Raw genomic sequence first — 21,971 nt, 5'->3', positions numbered from 1 at the left:
AGGCCATTCGGCCCATCGTGCCTGTGCCAGCTCTTTGGTAGAGCTCTCCAATTAGTCTCAGTCCCCCTGCTCTTTCCCCACAGCCCTGCAAATTAGTATCTGTGGTGTATGTAACCTGTTCCACCTTAAGAGAACTTAAGCCTGTTCCACCTTAAGAGATGTACTACTTTCTCTGGCTGCTGTATACGTAATACCGGTGGTGACCACCGGTATATAAGCACTGTGTAGTAAGATTGTATTTCATATAGTCCTGACCTCCAACCAGTAAAGACCTGTTGAACTTTAATCTTGTAGCCTGTGTGTTATTAATTACAACTAGAACACACAGACTTTACAGTGGCGACGAGTCAGATTCTTACCCTGCGGCAGTTATATCCACGGCGGCTTCGTCCACAGAACAGACGTCGAAGAGAGGTTTCCACCCTCATCACCCTGCTGGAAGACACGTCGCGCGGCAGACATCGAGAAACCAGAGTGCAGAAGACACCCTGAACTCGAAGCCTCCATCAGCGGCTGTCAGCTATCTTCTTTCTACCTCGGTAGTGGGTAAGCCTGGCAGCGACGCGACCAGAAAATCGGCCACGTTGGCTGTACAGACGGGGAGGGAAGACGGAGGAATAAGGGCGGTGAGATCGATCGCGACCGGAGATAAGGGCCGGGCCGCATTCGGGCCGAAAGGCGCAGCGCGGGGACATCGATCGCGGCTGGTGATAAGGGCCGGGCCGCATTCGGGCTAAAAAGGCGCAGCGTCTGGGGGCAACTGAAGGCGCGAGAGCCGCGGTGAAGCGGAGACAGTGTCGGGGGAAGGGTGAAGACCGCCAAGCGCGGGAAAACCGCCATTTTGTAGGCGGAGGACGAAGACAAGAGCGCGGAAGCCGCCATCTTGGATAAAAATAAAAATAAATTAAATTGCAACGATGCCTAAACATGGGAACATTAATACCTTTGATAGCGACATCGAAGATTAGGCTATGTATGTAGAACGCATACAAAATTATTGTAAAGCAAATAAAATCCCAGATGCAGAGAAAGCACTAACATTATTAAACTTAATGGGTGCGAAGACATACGGGCAATTGAAACACCTTGTATCACCAGATGAACCGGCGGATAAGACGTTCGAGGAGATTGTTACTGTCCTAAAAAATCACCTAAACCCCACGCCGCTGATGCTAGCGGAACGATTTAAATTTTACAGCCGAAGGCAGCTGAAGGATGAAAGCAATGCTGAATATTTAATGGAATTGCGTAAGCTAGCAAAGTACTGTCAATTCGGAACGAGATTGACAGAGGCGCTACGAGATAAATTTGTGTGTGGTTTATTAAAAGAAGATACACAAAAGCAATTGCTCGAGGAGAATGAGCTGACGCTTGAGAAAGCGGTCACTATGGCAGCAGCACACGAAGCCGCAGCGAGAGGCACGGCAGTAATGCAGCTACGGTCACCGGAACTCAGTACAAATAAATTGGGTTTGAGTACTGTAAAATGTTATCGTTGCGGAAAGACAACGCACGATCAGAACCAGTGTTGGTTTAAAAACCAAGAATGCAGAACGTGTGGCAGGCTTGGCCACATAGCTAAAGTATGCCGGTCAGGAAAGAAGACCAGCAACAAAAAGTCACCGCAAGGAAAATACATAAAGGTACACAAGGTGACAAAGAACAGTTCGACCGAACAGAAGTCAGATTCAGACGCTAGCAGTAATGAACTGGGTAGCTTAAGAGTACACAACGTTGGTAAGGATGCAGATCTCCAGACAATTTGGGTCACCCTTCAGATAGCAGGAGTCCAAGTAAAGATGGAATTGGACACTGGATCGGCATTGACGGTCATGAATAAGAAAGATTACAAAAGGTTATTCCAACATATTCCCCTACGGGATACGGAGATTATATTGAAAACATACACGGGGCAAAGAGTGTACCCCGTCGGAAAGATAGAGGTAAAAGTGGTCCACAAGGGCAAAGAAAGCCAAGTAATGGACTTATATGTGCTACCTGAAGGAGGTCCACCACTACTGGGACGGGAGTGGATTAGGAAAATGAATATAGACTGGCACTCCTTGAAGGCACTAACGGTAGATTCCGGGGAAACAGATGTCAAACCTAAACGATTGTCCAGAATATTGGATGATGCTAAAGAGGTGTTCCAGCAGGGACTGGGAACACTGAGAGGAATTACGGCAAACATCAAGATTGATGAACATGCACAACCAAAATTTTTTAAAGCCAGACCGGTACCCTATGCAATACGACCTACTGTAGAAGCGGAACTGGAAGCGCTAGAACGTTCAGGTGTACTGTCTAAGGTAGATTGGAGTGAGTGGGCTACGCCCATTGTTCCCGTTATGAAACGTCCTTCGAGCAACAAGCCAGGAGAACCAGGGAAGGTTCGCATCTGTGGAGATTTCAAAATCACCGTTAATCCGGTGCTTCACACGGTGCAGTATCCGCTTCCGCGGATTGAGGATATTTTTGCTTCGTTGTCTGGCGGGAAACACTTCACCAAGATAGAACTGGCGCAGGTGTACTTGCAGATGGAGGTTGAAGAAGAGCCACGCCAATACCTCACGATCAACACGCATCGAGGTTTGTACCGGTACAATAGACTGGTTTTTGGAGTGGCATCGGCTCCAGCAATTTGGCAGAGGGCCATGGAGCAGGTATTACAGGGAATTCCAGGCACACAATGTTACCTGGACGATATTCTGATTACAGGTGATGGTGATGAAGAACACCTCGCAAACTTGGAACTGGTGCTCAACAGACTGAAAGAGTATGGACTTAGAGTTAATCGGCAGAAATGCGAGTTCTTCCAGAAGCGGATCTCGTACTGTGGTCATGTCATTGACTGGGAGGGGCTTCATAAGTCTCCTGACAAGATAGAGGCAGTTGTAAAGGCTCCCGCTCCAGATAATGTCTCTCAGTTGAGGTCGTTTCTAGGATTGATTAACTATTACCATAAATTTCTACCAAATCTATCCACGGTACTGCACCCGCTGAACGCTCTTTTACAGAAGGGGGTACCATGGGAATGGAGCGAAAACTGTAAGAAGGCATTTCGCAAAAGCAAAGAATTGATCACCTCAGAGGAAGTGTTGGCTCACTTCAACCCGACACTGCCTATTCGGTTGGCTTGTGATGCTTCTCCATATGGTATTGGGGCAGTACTCTCACACAAGTTGCCAAATGGCACGGAAAGGCCAGTCGCGTTTGCATCTAGATCATTGACCTCCGCTGAGCGCAACTATGCGCAGATCGATAGGGAGGCTCTCAGCCTTGTATGGGGAGTGAAGAAGTTTAATCATTACCTGCAGGGCCAAAAATTCACACTTCTGACAGACCATCAGCCGTTGGTATCCATTTTTAACCCTAAGAAGGGTGTTTCAGTGATGACAGCACAGCGTCTCCAGAGATGGTCCCTTTTCCTAGGGGCACATCAATATCAAGTAGAATTCAAAGGTACGAAGCAGCATGGCAATGCTGATGGGCTGTCGCGCCTGCCACTACCTGAAGAAGAAGAAACGACGAAAGTTGACCCTGTTGAGTTATTTCATTCGACCATCATCGAGTGTTTACCAGTCACCAATGCAAGTATTGAAAGAGAAACCAGGAACGACCCGACACTGTCCAGAGTCTACGAGGTGACAGTGAAAGGATGGCCAACACGTGGTGATCCTCTGTTACCGGCATTCTCGGCAAGGCGAGACCAGCTGTGCGTCTGCCATGGTACTTTGATGTACGGGACAAGAGTGATTATTCCTCCCAAGTTAAGGGAAAGAGTTCTAAAAGAACTGCATGAAGGTCATCTGGGGGGAGTTAAGATGAAAAGTCTTGCTAGGGCTTATGTATGGTGGCCGGGTATTGACCAACAGATAGAGGAGTTGACGAAAAGCTGCGCTGGGTGCCAAAAAGTGCAAAATGCACCTCCGATCGCACCACTACACCCATGGGAATGGCCTTCAGCCCCATGGCAACACGTACATATTGACTTTGCTGGTCCATTCATGGACTCCATGTTCCTAATTGCGGTGGACGCACATTCCAAATGGCCAGAAGTGATCAAGATGAATACCACTACTTCAGAAAAGACAATTGCGGTGTTAAGAACAATATTCGCAAGGAACGGATTGCCAGAACAGATCTGTTCGGACAACAGACCACAGTTCGTGTCGGAAGAATTCCAAAAATTCTTAAAGAAGAATGGGGTGAAACATTATACCTCTGCCCCATATCATCCGGCGACAAACGGGTTGGCCGAGAGATTTGTCCAAACATTCAAAAAGGCAATAAAGGCCATGAACGATGACCAGATTCCGCTACAGCACAAGGTGGACAATTTCCTAATGGCGTATCGAAACGCCGCTCATGCAGTTACTAACCAAAGTCCTGCCATGATGTTTTATAACAGGAGGTTGCGGTCCAGGTTGGACTTGTTAAAACCAAATGTGCGGAGGGAAGTGGAAAACAAACAGTTCCGGCATATTAATAACAAGTCCACTCGAAGTTTCGAAGTAGGACAACCAATGTTGGCAAGGGGCTATGGAAACGAAAAATGGCAGCCCGGAACAATTCGGGCCAGACAAGGACCTCTGATGTACGCAGTAGATATTGGTAACAATGTGATAAGGCGTCATGCGGATCAACTGGTAGAATCAAGAGCAAGGGTCGAACCCATGGTTGCGACAGAGACAACTGTGGAAGACGTTAATGAACCTGAAGCATCTACCTCGGCAGGGACTGTACCTGATGATGACGTCCAATACATAGGAAACCAACAAGAAGAGTCACCTCAGCAACAAGAATCAGAGACCACTGAAAGGCATTATCCAGACCGAATCAGAAGGCCTCCTGAGAGACTGAACCTTTGAACTGTTTATACCTGAAGTTATATATGTATATATGTTATTATGTTATGTTAAATGGGGATATGACTATTAAGCTAAAAAGGGAGGATTGTGGTGTATGTAACCTGTTCCACCTTAAGAGAACTTAAGCCTGTTCCACCTTAAGAGATGTACTACTTTCTCTGGCTGCTGTATACGTAATACCGGTGGTGACCACCGGTATATAAGCACTGTGTAGTAAGATTGTATTTCATATAGTCCTGACCTCCAACCAGTAAAGACCTGTTGAACTTTAATCTTGTAGCCTGTGTGTTATTAATTACAACTAGAACACACAGACTTTACAGTATCCTTTGAGTATTTCTCCAATTCCCTTTTGAGAGTTACTATTGAATCTGCTTCCACCGCCCTTTCAGGCAGCGCGTTCCAGATCACAACAACTTTCTGCGTAAAAAATGTCACCTCTGGTTCTTTTGCCAAACACCTTAAATCTGTGTCCCTCTGGATATCGACCCTCCTGCCACTGGAAACAGTTTCACCTTATTTACTCTATCAAAACCATTTTGCGCACCTCTATCAAATCTCCCCTTAACCTTCTCTGCTCTAAGGGTAACAACCCCAGCTTCGCCAGTCTCTCCACATAACTGAAGTCCCTCATCCCTGGTCCAATTCTGGCAAATCTCCTCTGCACCCTCTCCAAGGCCTGCTAATCGGTTTTTGGTGGTATTGGTTGAGGGATAATTGTTGAGCAGGACATCAGGGGGAACGGCCCTGCTCTTCAGATCTTTTACATCCACCTGAAGAACCGGATGGTTTAACGTCTAACCTGAAAGGTGGCACCTTTGATAATGTAGCACTCCCTCAGTACTGCACTGGAGTTATCATCCTAGATTACGTGATCAGGTTCTTGGAGTGGACTTGAACCCAGAACCTTCAAAATCAGAGGTAAGTGTCCAATCACTGAGCCAAACTGTCACTCCAGAAACTTAAGCACAAAATCTAGGCTGACACTCTCAGTGCGGGGCTGAGGGAGCGCCGCACTGTCAGAGGGGCAGTACTGAGGGAGCGCCGCACTGTTGGAGGGGCGGTACTGAGGGAGCGCCGCACTGTCGGAGGGGCAGTACTGAGGGAGCGCCGCACTGTCGGAGGGGCGGTACTGAGGGAGCGCCGCACTGTCGGAGGGGCAGTACTGAGGGAGCACTGCACTGTCGGAGGGAGCGCCGCACTGTCGGTGGGGCAGTACTGAGGGAGCGCCGCACTGTCGGTGGGGCAGTACTGAGGGAGCGCCCACTGTCGGTGGGGCAGTACTGAGGGAGCGCCGCACTGTCGGAGGGGCAGTACTGAGGGAGCGCCGCACTGTTGGAGGGGCGGTACTGAGGGAGCGCCGCACTGTCGGAGGGGCAGTACTGAGGGAGTGCCGCACTGTCAGAGTGCCAGTACTGAGGGAGCGCCGAACTGCCAGAGGGGCAGTACTGAGGGAGCGCTGCACTGTCGGTGGGGCAGTACTGAGGGAGCGCTGCACTGTTGGAGATGCCGTCTTTCGGATGAGATGTTAAACCGAGGCCCCGTCTGCCCTCTCAGGTGGATGTCAAAGATCCTGTGGCACTATTTCGATGAAGAGCAGGGGAGTTCTCCCCGGTGTCCTGGCCAATATTTATAGAATCATAGAATAGAACCATAGGGGGAGAAATTCGGAACATTAGCGCCTCCGGGGGCGCTAACGTGGCGCTACCAGCTTTGCGACCCGGCATGGCGATAGTACCGACGCCCGTGAAATTGAGGTGGAGGTTTGCGGCAGCAGTAACCACTAGCGCCGCGCTCTCCTGCACCCGGAGATCGTGACGTCATTGGCGTGCGCATCACCCCGGTAGTGCCCCGGACCCAAACTTCGGTTCCGCTCCCTGCCGACAGCTGTTCGGGAGGCCGGGAGCTCCAGAGGCGCCAATAAAAGGGGATGTTGGCGCAGGTCGGAGAAAAATCTCAACAACACTTCAAGTTGTTTTTTTCGATTGCCCCCTGGGCCCGCGATCGTTCAGCCCCGGCGCTCTGCTGGAGAGCGTGGGACTGATCGGGCTGATCGATCGCGGCTGCCGTCGGGGACCAGCTAACGGGTCCCAATGCAGAGCCTGCAGCGATGGCACCTCCCTTTAAGGGAGGGAAGGAGCCTCGGATCGGAGCAGCGCTGCACCACTCATGCTCCGCCTGCGCCCTTTAGCGCTCCAGGAAGGAAGTAGAGCCCTTGATTCAGCGCTCCACTTCCTTCCTGGAGCGCAAACACCGAATTTTGCAAAAGCTGGGAATCATTAGCGCCCGGCGCGAAGTTTCCCAACTTTCAAAGGTTAGCGCCCCAAATGGGGCAATACTGAATTTCTCCCCCATAGAATGGTTACAGCACAGAAGGAGGCCATTCGGCCCATTGAGCCAGTGCTGGCTGTCTGCAGGAGCGCTTCAGCTAGTCCCACTCCCCGCGCCTTAAAACAGCAGCAGACGGCGTAGCTCATCAGGATGGGGATTGGCCCCGTGAACTTGAGGTTATTAGCGCCACACTCTAACCACCTGAGCTAACTGACCAGCAATCAACATCAACTGACGATCCCTCAATCAACATCACTAAAACAGATTATCTGTTCATCATCTCTTCACTGATGATCAGGGCCCCACACTGAACAAATCCCGCACCAAGCATGCTCAATAAGTCCGCCATTGGGTTTGACCTGAGGCTCCCGAGGTGAAAGGTCAGTGTTCGGATCACCGCACTGCAAGGTTAACATGAAACAAACCCATCGTAACACGTCTCTCACAGTTACTGCCCAACCCGAACAAACTCACGAAAGCTAGCTGGGTTGGCAGTAAGGGCAGCAATCCCGGCAACAGAGCGCTCCCACTTTGCAGTATGGCCTTGTGGAACAGACCAGTGGATAGAGGAGAAAAAGTCTGGAGAGAAACAAGGGGAAAATGATTTAGGGCACAATAAGACACATTTGGAATCGGTTTTATGGAGAACTTGTTCTTGGCTCATCTGGTGCCCGTGTATTCCTAGGAATGTTACTGCAGGAATGGGAATGAGATGGTCCACTCCCAGCTCATTGGGTGCTGGAGTGAATGGGAATGGGAATGAGATGGTCCACCTTGATGAGTTTTTGGAAAAGGATGTTGGCTTTTGTTAAGGGGCAGGATGGGGTGGGAACCTGGGAAGGGCAGAGAGTGGGATATGGGCAGGGCAGAGGGTGGGATATGGGAAGGGCAGAGAGTGGGATATGGGCAGGGCAGGGCAGCGGGTGGGATATGGGAAGGGCAGAGAGTGGGATATGGGCAGGGCAGCGGGTGGGATATGGGAAGGGCAGAGAGTGGGATATGGGCAGGGCAGAGGGTGGGATATGGGCACGGCAATGAGTGGGATATGGGCAGGGCAATGAGTGGGATATGGGCAGGACAGAGAGTGGGATATGGGCAGGGCAGAGAGTGGGATATGGGCAGGACAGAGAGTGGGATATGGGCAGGGCAGAGAGTGGGATATGGGCAGGACAGAGAGTGGGATATGGGCAGGACAGAGAGTGGGATCTGGGCAGGGCAGAGAGTGGGATCTGGGCAGGGCAGAGAGTGGGATCTGGGCAGGGCAGAGAGTGGAATCTGGGCAGGGCAGAGAGTGGGATCTGGGCAGGGCAGAGAGTGGGATCTGGGCAGGGCAGAGAGTGGGATATGGGCAGGGCAGAGAGTGGGATATGGGCAGGGCAGAGAGTGGGATATGAGCACATCAGATGGATGGGATGGGGGCAGGGTGAGGGTATGCTGTGGGATGGAGCTGGGGATGGGGGTGGGTTGGGACAGCTCAGGTGGATGAGCAGAGGTTGTGTAGGCACAATATGGGTTGGGGCAGAGGATGGGTGGGAGGGATATGGAGGGTGGGGGCTGAAGATAGGGGCAGGTATGGGATGGCGACGGTTGGGTTCGATGTTAAAAACCACAGATATTAAGTGTGAATTTCCCAAGGCCCCCATCGCTCAGTGAAAGTGTGGATCAGAGGCTCACTACACTCCTGGTTTCCTGGTGACTGAATTGAATGACCGGGCAATTGGGGGCCATCGCGAATCGTGTGAGACGACCTCCGCGGAGCCGGCGACAATTCACACAGAACTCTCGTTCGAATGGATTTCTGCTGAAACCAAATAATTGGAGAGAGAAAGAGAGAGAAAAGAAGGGAAGCGAGTTGCGGCCGTACGTGCAGCGAGACACTGAGCCCTCCAACTGACTCTCCGAACAGTGTCACCAATCCCGGGTCGCCCCCGAACATGAGGATATTCCTCTGCACCCACTGCAGCGCCGCCACCTGATCCAGGAATCCAGAATTCCCTTTCGCCCACTTGTCCCCTGTGCTGCAGACAAAAACAAGGTGTAAGGAAACGGTTAAGAACATAAGAAAGAGGATCAGGAGTCGGCCATACGGCCCCTCGAGCCTGCTCCACCATTCAATAAGATCATGGCTGATCTTCGACCTCAACTCCACTTTCCCGCCCGATCCCCATATCCATTGATTCCCCTAGAGTCCAAAAATCTATCAATCTCAGCCTTGAATATACTCAACGACTGAGCATCCACAGCCCTCTGGGGTCGAGAATTCCAAAGATTCACAACACTCTGAGTGAAGAAATTCCTCCTCATCTCGGTCTTAAATGGCCGACCCCTTATCCTGAGACTATGCCCCCTGGTTCTAGACCCTCCAGCCAGGGGAAACAATCTCTCAGTATCTACCCTGTCAATCCCCCTCAGAATCTTGTATGTTTCAATGAGATCACCTCTCATTCTTCTAAACTCCAGAGAGTATCGGCCCATTCTACACAATCTCTCATCACAGGACAGCCCTCTCACCCCAGGAATTAATCTAGTGAACCTTTGCTGCACCATCTCCAAGGCAAGTATATCCTTCCTTAGATAAGGAGACCAAAACTGTGCACAGTACTCCAGGTGTGGTCTCACCAAGGCCCTGTACAATTGGAGCAAGACTTCCTTACTCTTATACTCCAACCCCTTGCAATAAAGGCCAACATCACATTTGCCTTCCTTAATGCTTAGCTTTGAGCTTTTGCCTGTTAAGTAAGTTTCTGTTAGAAGGGCACAGTTTAAATGTAAAGGAACCGCAGTCAGAGAAGCGTTAGGTGATAACAAGTTACAGCAGAGACACAGAACCAGCCGAGGATAGACTTTGTTGGAGACATTCGGCAAGGCCACAAGCTGTCTCTGTTAGCTCGAGTCTGGAAAAGGCCATCTGCCATTGATCTGGAAAATTAGGGAGTGTGCGGCAGGGCATTCTGGAGGGGGAGGGTGAACAGCCAGTTGTCGTGGTGCATATAGGTACCAACGATATAGGTAAAAACTGGGATGAGGTCCTAAAAGCTGAATATAGGGAGTTAGGAGGTAAATTAAAAAATAGGACCTCAAAGGTAGTAATCTCAGGATTGTTACCAGTGCCATGTGCGAGTCAGAGTAGAAATACAAGGATATTTCAGATGAATACGTGGCTAGAGGAATGGTGCAAGGGGGAGGGATTCAAATTCCTGGGACATTGGAATCGGTTCTGGGGGAGGTGGGACCAGTACAAACTGGACGGTTTGCACCTGGGTGGGACCGGGACTGATGTCCTAGGGCAAGTGTTTGCTAGTGCTGTTGGGGAGGGTTTAAACTAAAATGGCAGGGGGTTGGGAACCTGTGCAGGGAGACAGATGAAAGGGAAGCAAGGATAGAAGCAAAAGACAGGAAGGAGAAAAGCAAAAGCGGCAGTCAGAGAAATCAAGAGTTTAAATCAAACATGGCCACAGTAAATAATAATTCTAAAAGGTCTAAGAGTGTTAAAAAAACAAGCCTGAAGGCTTTGTGTCTTAATGCGAGGAGCATTTGTAATAAGGTGGACGAATTAGCTGCGCAAATAGATGTAAATGGATATGATATAATTGGGATTACGGAGACATGGCTCCAGGGTGACCAAGGCTGGGAATTCAATATTCAGGAAAGACAGGCAAAAAGGAAAAGGAGGTGGGGTAGCATTTCTGGTTAAAGAGGAGATTAACACAATAGGAAGGAAGGATATTAGCTCTGATGATGTGGAATCTGTATGGGTAGAGCTGAGAAATACCATGGGGCAGAAAACGTTAGTGGGAGTGGTATACAGACCCCCAAACAGTAATGCTGAGGTTGGGGATGGCATTAAACAGGAAATTAGAGACGCGTGCAATAAGGGCACAGCAGTTATCATGGGTGACTTTAATCTACATATAGATTGGGCTAACCAAATTAGTAACAATACCGTGGAGGAGGAATTCCTGGAGTGTTTACGGGATGGTTTCCTGGACCAATATGTCGAGGAACCATTTAGAGATCAGGCCATCTTAGACTGGGTATTATGTAATGAGAAAGGATTAATTAGCAATCTTGTTGTGCGAGGCCCCTTGGGGCGGAGCGATCATAATATGATCGAATTCTTCATTAAGATGGAGAGTGAAATATTTGACTCAGAGACTAGGGTCCTGAATTTAAATAAAGGAAACTACGATGGTCTGAGGCACGAGTTGGCTAGGATGGATTGGGGAACGTTACTTAAAGGGTTGACGGTGGATAGGCAATGGCAAACATTTAAAGATCGCATGGATGAACTATAGAATTTGTTCATCCCAGTTTGGCATAAAAATAAAACAAAAAAGGTGACTCAACCGTGGCTAACAAGGGAAATTAGGGATAGCATAAGATCCAAGGAGAGGACATATAAATTGGCCAGAAAAAGCAGCAAACCTGAGTATTGGGAGCAGTTTAGGATTCAGCAAAGGAGGACAAAGGGATTAATTAAGAGGGGGAAAATAGAGTATGAGAGTAAGCTTTCAGGGGACATAAAAACAGACTGTAAAAGCTTCTATAGATATGTGAAGAGAAAAAGATTGGTGAAGTCAAGTGTAGGTCCCTTGCAGTCAGAATCAGGGGAATTTATAATGGGGAACAAAGAAATGGCAAACCAATTAAATACATACTTTGGTTCTGTCTTCACAAAGGAGGACACAAATAACCTCCCAGAGATGTGGGGGAACATAGGGTCTAATGAGAGGGAGGAACTGAATTAAATCAGTATTTGTAGAGAAATGGTGTTAGGGAAATTGACAGGATTGAAGGCTGATAAATCCCCAGGGCCTGATAATCTACATCCCAGGGTACTTAAGGAAGTGGCCCTGGAAATAGTAGATGCATTACTGGTCATCTTCCAGAACTCGATAGACTCTGGAACAGTACCCATGGATTGGAGGGTAGCTAATGTTACCCCACTATTCAAAAAAGGTGGTCGAGAAAAAGTGGGGAATTATAGACCGGTAAGCCTGACATCGGTAGTGGGGAAAATGCTAGAATCTATTATAAAAGATGTAATAGCAGAGCACTTGGTAAGCAGTGACAGGATCGGACAAAGTCAACATGGATTTACAAAAGGTAAATCATGCTTGACTAATCTACTGGAATTTTTTGAGGATGTAACTGGTAAAATAGATAAGGGAGAACCAGTGGATGTGGTGTATTTGGACTTTCAGAAGGCTTTCGATAAGGTCCCACATAAGAGATTAGCGTGCAAAATTAAGGCACATGGGATTGGGGGCAAGGTATTGACTTGGATAGAGAACTGGTTGGCGGACAGAAAGCAAAGAGTTGGAATAAACGGGTCATTTTCCGAGTGGCAGGCAGTGACTAGTGGGGTACCGCAAGGATCGGTCCTAGGACCCCAGCTGTTCACAATATATATTAATGATCTGGACGAGGGAATTGGATGTAATATCTCCAAATTTGCAGACGACACAAAGCTGGGTGGGAGGGTAAGCTGTGAGGAGGATGTCGTGAAACTCCAGTACGATCTGGACAGATTGGGTGATTGGGCAGAAACATGGCAAATGCACTATAATGTGGATAAATGTGAGGTTATCCACTTTGGTGGCAAAAACAGGAAGGCAGATTATTATTTGAATGGCAATAGATTGGGAGAAGGGGAAGTGCAAAGAGACCTGGGTGTTCTTGTGCACCAGTCGCTGAAGGTAAGCATGCAGGTGCAGCAGGCGGTTAAGAAGGCAAATGGTATGTTGGCCTTCGTAGCAAGAGGGTTCGAGTACAGGAACAAGGATGTCTTGCTACAGTTGTACAGGGCCTTGGTGAGACCGCACCTTGAGTACTGTGTGCAGTTTTGGTCACCTTACCTGAGGAAGGACGTTCTTGCCATGGAAGGAGTGCAGCGAAGATTCACCAGGCTGATACCTGGGATGGCAGGAATGACGTATGAGGAGAGATTGTGTCGATTGGGCTTATACTCACTGGAGTTTAGAAGATTGAGAGGGGATCTCATCGAAACCTATAAAATTCTGTCAGGCCTGGACAGACTAGATGCAGGAAGGATGTTTATGATGGCCGGGGAGTCCAGAACCAGGGGTCATAGTCTAAGGATAAGGGGTAAGCCATTTAGGACTGAAATGAGGAGGAATTTCTTCACCCAGAGAGCGGTGAACCTGTGGAATTCTCTGCCACAGAGGGCGGTGGAGGCCAGTTCAGTAAATATATTCAAAAAAGAGTTGGATATATTTCTTAAGGCTAAAGGGATCAAGGGATATGGGGAGAAGGCAGGGACAGGGTACTGAATTTGGATGATCAGCCATGATCTCATTGAATGGCGGAGCAGGCTTGAAGGGCCGAATGGCCTACTCCTGCTCCTATCTTCTATGTTTCTATGTTTCTAATCCCTTTGTCCTCCTTTGTTGAATCCTAAACTGCTCCCAATCCTCAGGATTATTGCTTTTTCTGGCCAATTTATATGTCGTCTCCTTGGATCTTATGCTATCCCTAACTTCCCTTGTTAGCCACGGTTGAGTCACCTTTTTTGTTTTATTTTTATGCCAAACTGGGATGAACAAATTCTGTAGCTCATCCATTCGGTCTTTGAATGTTTGCCATTGCCTATCCACCGTCAACCCTTTGAGTGCCATTCCCCAATCAATCCTACCCAACTCGCTCCTCAGACCATCGTAGTTTCCTTTATTTAAATTGAGGACCCGAGTCTCTGAGTCAACTATTTCATTCTCCATCTTAATGAAGAATTCGATCATATTATGATCGCTCCGACCCAAGGGGCCTCGTACAACAAGATTGCTAATTAATCCTTTCTCGTTACATAATACCCAGTCTAAGATGGCCTGATCTCTGGTTGGTTCCTCGACATATTGGTTCAGGAAACCATCCCGTAAACACTCCAGGAATTCCTCCTCCACAGTATTTTTACTAATTTGGTTAACCCAATCTATATGTCGATTACAGTCACCCATGATGACTGCTGTGCCCTTATTGCACGCTTCTTTAATTTCCCTTTTAATGCCATCCCCAACCTCCGCCTTACTGTTGGGAGGTCTATATACCACTCCCACTAATGTTTTTTTCCCCTTAGTATTTCTCAATTCTACCCATACAGATTCCACATCATCAGAGCTAATATCCTTCATTACAATTGTATTAATCCCTTCTTTAACCAGTAATGCTACCCCACCTCCCTTTCCTTTTTGCCTATCTTTCCTGAATATCGAATACCCCTGGATGTTGAGTTCCCAGTCTTGGCCATCCTTGAGCCACGTTTCCGTAATCCCAACCAAATTATATTCGTTTACCTCTATTTGCGCAGCCAATTCGTCCACCTTATTACAAATGCTCCTCGCATTAAGACACAAAGCCTTCAGGCTTGTTTTTTTAACGCTCTTAGACCTATTAGAATTATTATTTACTGTGGCCACGTTTGATTTAAACCGTTGATTTCTCTGACTGCCACTTTTGTTTTTCTCCTTCCTATCTTTTGCTTTTATCCCTGTTTCCCTTTCCTCTGTCTCCCTGCTCAGGTTCCCAACCCCCTGCCATTTCAGTTTAAACACCCCCGAATAGTGCTAGCAAACCTCCCCGCAAGGATATTTGTCCCGCTCTGGTTCAGGTGCAACCCGTCCGACTTGTACAAGTCCCACCTTCCCCAGAAGCAGGCCCAGTGATCCAGGAAACTAAAGCCCTCCCTCCTGCACCAACTCTTTAGCCACGCATTCATCTGCTCTATCCTCCTATTCCTATACTCACTAGCACGTGGCACCGGGAGTAATCCAGAGATTACAACCTTTGAGGTCCTGCTCTTTAATCTGCTACCTAGCTCCCTAAATTCTTGCTGCAGGACCTCATCCCTCTTCCTACCCATGTCATTGGTCCCAATGTGAACCACGACCTCTGACTGTTCACCCTCCCCCTTCAGAATGCCCTGCAGCCGTTCAGTGACATCCTTGACCCTGGCACCAGGGAGGCAACAAACCATCCTGGAGTCACGTCTACGGCCACAGAAACGCCTATCTGTACCCCTTACAATAGAATCCCCTACCACTATTGCTCTCCCACTCTTTTTCCTCCCTTCCTGAGCAGCAGAAGCACCCCTGGTGCCGGGAAGTTGGCTGCTGCTGCCTTCCTCTGGTAAGTCATCCCCCTCAACAGTATCCAAATTGGTATACCTGTTTGAGAGGGGGATGACCACATGGGTCCCCTGCACTACCTGCCTGCCTCTACTGCTCTGTCTGATGGTCACCCATTTCCCTTCTGCCTGTGCAGCCCTTACCTGCGGTGTGACCACCTCATCAAACGTGTTATCCACGACCCTCTCAGCATCGTGAATGCTCCAAAGCCCATCCATCCGCAGCTCCAGCGCCGCAATGCGGTATGCTAGTAGCTGCAGCTGGATGCATTTCTGGCACACGTGGTCATCAGGGACACCGGCAGTGTCCCTGAATTCCCACAAAGAGCAAGAGGAGCATAACACAGGGCTGGGCTCTCCTGGCATGACTTACCCTTTAATTAATTTAAATTAATTCACTATCACCAATTAAAGATAAACTCTAAGGCGCTTGTATGGTTTAACAACAGTCCCCGCTACACCAGAAAAGACCTTAGCAACTATAAACCACAGAGTTAAAGTTTAAAAAAGAGAAATACTCACCAACCAATCACTTACCTGCTCCCTGGTGATGTCACACTCTGATTACTTTTTACCTCCCTCCCCGCTGCTGAGTTGGCAAGCCTCGCTGATCCCTGGTCTGAACTGGTCGGGCCTCGGTACTCGCGCCGGTTTTTATACCGGGCTCCTCCTCGCCTCGCTGCTCCCTGGTCCGAACTGGTCGGGCCTCGGTACTCGCGCCGGTTTTTATACTGGGCTCCTCCTCGCCTCGCTGCTCCCTGGTCCAAACTGGTCGGGCCTCGGTACTCGCGCCGGTTTTTATACTGGGCTCCTCCTCGCCTCGCTGCTCCCTGGTCCGAACTGGTCGGGCCTAGGTACTCGCGCTGGTTTTTATACTGGGCTCCTCCTCGCCTCGCTGCTCCCTGGTCCGAACTGCACTACCTTCCTAGTTCTTTTACTCTGTCTGGTGGTCACCCATTTCCTGTCTGCCAGTGCACTCTTTACCTGCGGTGTGACCACCTCGTTAAACGTGCTATCCACGAAGATTTCAGCTTCGCGGATGCACCATAGTGACTCCAGCCGCAGCTCCAGCTCCGAAATGTGGATTTCAAGTAGCTGCAGCTGGAGACACTTCCTACACATGTGTTTGCCCTGGACACCGAAAGTGTCCCTGACTTCCCACATAGCACAGGAGGAGCACTCCACACAGCCAAGCTGCCCTGCCATGTCCTACCCTTAATTTACTCCCTTTACTTCCTTTAAATTAAAGAATATTAAATACACTAGGGACCTTACTTCCCTTTAAACACGACTTACTCTAAACTAGAGACCTTACTTTGACCTTAACGACTGGACTGTAGAAATACTCACCAGGTCCTACTTACCAATCAGCTCCTTCCCTGGTTGTGACATCACTTTAGCGGTTTCGCAGTTGTTGTTGTTTGACTGCTCCTGCTCTCAGACTCGTTCCTTGGTGTAAAGTAAGAACCAATTCCTACAGGGTGAAAAGTTAGGAAAAACAAAGGCAAAACAAGGGAGCTCCTCCTTCCACTCCTCACTGACTCCCTGACTCACCCAACTTGCAGCACTCTTTTTAAACCGCACTCAGTGCAAAATCGCACTGCAAAGCCTGTTTTTATAGGCCCTGAAACAAAGGAGCTTGTTGGGTTCTGCTACCGGAGAACCAGTTTAATCTAGTTTCCCTAATTAACTGCCTTCAGCTGCTCTGAATTGTAGGCCTTGTATATCCCTTTATAACCCTGCTTAAAGCTGGGAAATTTAGATTTTAAACAGTAGACAGTCACAGTAAATGTGGAGAGAGACACACAGGCTGTGAGATTCTCAGCAGCTCAGCTCAGCTCAGCTCTGCTCGGTGCTGTGTGAATGGGCTGCTCCACACCCCGGCTGCTCACGGGGAATGCCAGTGCGGAGGGCCCAGTGCAGAAGGCCCAGGGTGGAAGACCCAGAGGAGAGTGTCCTAGGTGGGAGGCCCAGCACGGAGGACCCTAAGCGGGGAGCCCAGCCTGGAGGGCCCAGTGCGGAGGACCCAGTGCAGAAGGCCCAGGGTGGAAGACCCAGAGGAGAGTGTCCTAGGCGGGAGGCCCAGCACGGAGGACCCTAGGCGGGGGGCCTAGGGCGGAGCGGCTGATCGGCAGAAGCAGAGTCGGGAGATGCTGTGGGTGAGCATGCTGTACGGTTTCTAAAGTTGACGAATGGTCTCCGGCCCGAATGAGTTCCAGCGGCCCCGCCTGTGCTCCATCTGGTGGCAGCTGTGAGGCTTTGTTTCGGTGATGGGATCGGGTTTGTGCACCGCCATTTTGGTGGAGGAAAGACAGACTGTTTCCATCTGTAGCCTGGCGCTTGAGCGGCCATAAGATGGGAAAAGAGAACGGAATCAAAATGGAAAAAAAGGAAAATAAAAGGAAGATAAAAGACAAAACAAAGTAATATTGGCAAGGAATAATGAGTATTTTGATGGCTGGGTCCTGTGAGTGATAACAGCAAGAAGAAGGAAATTTGAGTAGTTGTTTTCTTCTTTTATGGAATTTGAGAAAGTGGTCGGCTTCTTTTCTGTGGAAAAGTTGAGGACTGTGGACAAGGATCATGACATTATATGGTTAGATAACATCAAGTGAAAACGAGGAGTTATTAGAGTGCCAATAGGACTGGCGTAGAACCGGTATTTACTTGTTTTGTTGAAGAAGCTTCGGGTTTCTGGTTAAAAGTAGTTTACTTGAAGTTTTAATTGATTTCTGATATGGTTATGGGACTTTGTATATTGTGGTGGTATTTAGTGTTAAAGCCTTCCTCAATGTACGGACGAACGAACGCTCAAGTGAACGCACGCATGCAGACACAAATAATACGCACGCACACACGCATACACAATGGAACTTACGTTCGACCGAATGAAGGGCCCTCGCTCCCCAGGATGAAAGTGGGCATCCTATTGGGTGAGCGTGAGGCCTGTCTGGACGGATGAACAAACGCACGCATGCACGCAGGTAGACAAATGACACGCAGACATGCACAATGGAAGTTACGCTTGAGCGAACGAACGAACGAACGAATGGAGGAATGAATGACTGAATGATTGAGCGATGTCAGTAGGACTGGCGTATACGGGTTCTTTCTTTTCTTGGTTTATTAAATAGTGGCAGTTTGTACTGTAAACATTATTGATTTACCTGTTAAAAAAAATTATTATTGTATTTATATTGTTGACCATGAAGCTGTTTTTGAGGCTTTATCCCTTTTATTGTGGTCAATGAATGTAATGGATTTACTATGTAACTGATGAGTTGTATAAGTACTGTTGTACTTGAATGTTTAAAAAAAGGACAACAGGTAATACCAAGCAAAAACGAAGAGTTACTAGATTGCCAATAGGACTGGCATAAAATTGTTTTTCACTATGGGTACCTGTACTGTTAATATTGTTGATTTTTGTCTGTAAAATTGACCACTGCATTTGTATTAATCCTAAAGCTGTTTTTAAGGCTTTGTTTTATTGCGGCTAATGATTGTAATGGATTTATTATGTAATTGATGAGTTGTAATAAGTACTACCATATTTAAATAAATATGTTTGACTCAAAAAAAACAGTAAATGTGCGCTGCCATAAAAAAAACAGTAAATGTGAAACAAACAAAAGTTTATTATAACAATAAAAGGTTATCATTGTATACTTATTGCTGGTGAAAGCCAGTGCCTTTGAACCTTACTCTCTTGTGGAATAACTTATAAACTTCTAAGTAAAAGCATCCATTTCCTAACGAGAGTTAGATGTCGTTCAAAAATAGACGACAGGAGATCAGGACCCGATTTGCATATTTAAAGAGGGACTCCACTTCCTCCCTGCGGGAATCCCACTCATCTGCTCAAAGAGCTCATGTGCTGGGTGCCGACGCTCTGCCTTTAACAGGGAGCTGGAGCGGTTCCTGACTGGGGCGCAGATCCCATCATCGAGAAGGTCAGTGTCTTTAGAGGGAACACTGGGTCCATGTGGCCTCCTGGACCGGGTTCCATCGCCAGAGGGGGTTGGAGAGGAATTTCCCAGAGTATCTTTTCCCTTACAGTGTCAGCCATGGCTCGGTGGGCAGCACTCTCACCTCTGAGTCAGAAGGTCGTGGGTTCAAAGTCCCACTCCAGGGACTTCAGCACACAAATCCAGGCTGACACTCCCAGTGCAGTGCTGAGGGAGCGCTGCACTGTCGGAGGTGCCGTCTTTCGGATGAGGCGTTAAACCGTGGCCCCGTGCACGTAAAAGATCCCACGGCCACTATTTTGAAGAAGAGCAGGGGGAGTTCTCCTGGGGCCCTGGGGCCAATATTTATCCCTCAATTAGCATCACTAAAACTGATTCTGGTCATTATCACATTGCTGTTTGTGGGAGCTTGCTGTGTGCAAATTGGCTGCTGCGTTTCCTACATTACAACAGCGACTACACTTCAAAAAGTACTTCATTGGCTGTAAAGCGCTTTGGGACGTCCGATGGTCATGAAAGGCGCTATAGAAATGCAAGTCTTTATGGCCCTGGGGATTTTCTCTTTTTTTGCCTTTCCCCGGAGATTACACGGCTGCGGGGGGGTGGGGAGCGAAGCGGGGAGGGGAAGAGAGGGGAGGAGGGGGGAATGTCTTGTCACGCTGCTCCGGGCAACATGGTGGGGGGGTGAGATGGGGAGGGGGGGCTGAGATGGGGAGGGGGGACTGAGATGGGGAGGGGGCTGAGATGGGGAGGGGGGCTGAGATGGGGGGAGGGGGGCTGAGATGGGGGGGTGGGGGTGAGATGGGGGGAGGGGGGCTGAGATGGGGGGAGGGGGGCTGAGATGGGGAGGGGGGCTGAGATGGGGAGGGGGGCTGAGATGGGGAGGGGGGCTGAGATGGGGGGAGGGGGGCTGAGATGGGGGGGTGGGGGGTTGAGATGGGGGGGTGGGGCTGAGATGGGGAGGGGGGCTGAGATGGGGGGAGGGGGGCTGAGATGGGGGAGGGGGGCTGAGATGGGGGGTGGGGGTGAGATGGGGGGGTGGGGCTGAGATGGGGGGGTGGGGCTGAGATGGGGGGAGGGGGGCTGAGATGGGGGGAGGGGGGCTGAGATGGGGAGGGGGGCTGAGATGGGGGGGTGGGGGTGAGATGGGGAGGGGGTGAGATGGGGTGGGGGGTGAGATGGGGAGGGGGGCTGAGATGGGGGTCTGAGATGGGGCGGGGGCTGAGATGGGGAGGGGGGTGAGATGGGTGGGGGGGTGAGATGGACCAGCTGGTCTTTTCCTGCACGTCAGTTTCGTATATTCGGATATCGGGACAGGGCGGGAAGGCTGCGGGATTAGAGGGGGGTCAGTGACTCACCTCTTTTTAACTCCCCATCGCCCTCCCGTTCCCCCCCTCCCCATCTCACCCCACCCCATCTCACCCAGCCTACAGGACGATATAGATGGGTTGGTCAGATGGGCGGGACAGTGGCAAATGGAATTTAACCCTGAAAAGTGTGAGGTGATGCATTTTGGACGGACTAACAAGGCCAGGGAATACACAATGAATGGTAAGACCCTAGGAAAGACAGAGGATCAGAGGGACCTTGGTGTGCATGTACATAGATCCCTGAAGGCAGCACAACAGGTGGATAAGGTGGTTAAAAAGACATATGGGATACTTGCCTTCATTAGCCGAGGCATAGAATATAAGAGCAGGGAGGTTATGATGGAGCTGTACAAAACGCTGGTAAGGCCACAGCTGGAATACTGTGTGCAGTTCTGGTCGCCACACTATAGGAGGGATGTGATTGCATTGGAGAGGGTGCAGAGGAGATTCACCAGGATGTTACCTGGGCTGCAGCGCTTCAGCTATGAAGAGAGACTGGACAGGCTGGGGTTGTTTTCCTTGGAGCAGAGAAGGCTGAGGGGGGACCTGATTGAGGTGTACAAAAGTATGAGGGGCATAGCTAGGGTGGATAGAAAGGAACTTTTCCCCTTAGTAGAGGGGTCAATAACCAGGGGGCATAGATTCAAGGTAAGGGGCAGGAGGTTTAGAGGGGATTTGAGGAAAAACTTTTTCACCCAGAGGGTGGTTGGAATCTGGAACTCACTGCCTGAAAGGGTGGTAGAGGCAGGAACCCTCACAACATTCAAGAAGCATTTGGATGAGTACTTGAAACGCCATAGCATACAAGGCTACGGACCAAGTGCTGGAAAATGGGATTAGAATAGACAGGGCTTGATGGCCGGCGCGGACACGATGGGCCGAAGGGCTTCTTTCTGTGCTGTATAACTCTAGGACTCTAAGTATGAGGGAGTTAATATTTTGTACCGCTAAATATGCAGGAAGTAAGGAAGGAAATTGCAAAGCAGGTAATTTAAAACTGGCACTTCTGCATTTGATGAGAATCTGCCTATTTTAACATTGTCCACTCGATCAATCATTGTAACTCTGGCCCTACTTCGATGAAACCTTTTCTGGGGTGAACAAAGGAGGCTGATTTTAAAAGTTTATGCCTCCTGTGTCTAACCGGTTGAGACAGAGAATGAGAGAGAGAGGGAGAAAGAGAAAGGGAGAGGGAGAGAGAGAGAGAGAGGGGACGAGGGAGAGAGAGAGAGAGAGGGAGGGAAAGAGGGAGGGGAAAGAGCGGGAGAGAGAGAGAGAGGAGAGAGAGGGG

At 49.2% G+C, this 21,971-nt stretch overlaps 1 protein-coding gene across 1 annotated transcript in view; it reads right to left on the bottom strand.

Annotated features, from left to right (window-relative positions):
- Nucleotides 1–21,971, bottom strand: part of LOC147116745 (pyrethroid hydrolase Ces2e-like) — a 54,147-nt gene that overhangs the window by 20,392 nt on the left and 11,784 nt on the right. The window contains exons 4-5 of the mRNA XM_085992062.1: nt 9,067–9,378; nt 7,677–7,781 (exon numbers count right to left, since the gene is read on the bottom strand). Coding sequence (XP_085848188.1) covers nt 7,677–7,781; nt 9,067–9,378 — 417 coding nt within the window. The remainder of the gene's footprint in view (nt 1–7,676; nt 7,782–9,066; nt 9,379–21,971) is intronic.

The sequence above is a fragment of the Somniosus microcephalus genome, chromosome 6 (assembly GCF_052327205.1).
Source record: "Somniosus microcephalus isolate GS21.2 chromosome 6, FLI_Smic_1.0, whole genome shotgun sequence".
Taxonomy (NCBI): Eukaryota; Metazoa; Chordata; class Chondrichthyes; order Squaliformes; family Somniosidae; genus Somniosus; species Somniosus microcephalus.
Note: the sequence above shows the minus strand (reverse complement) of the source record. Positions and strands in the feature narration are given on the sequence as shown.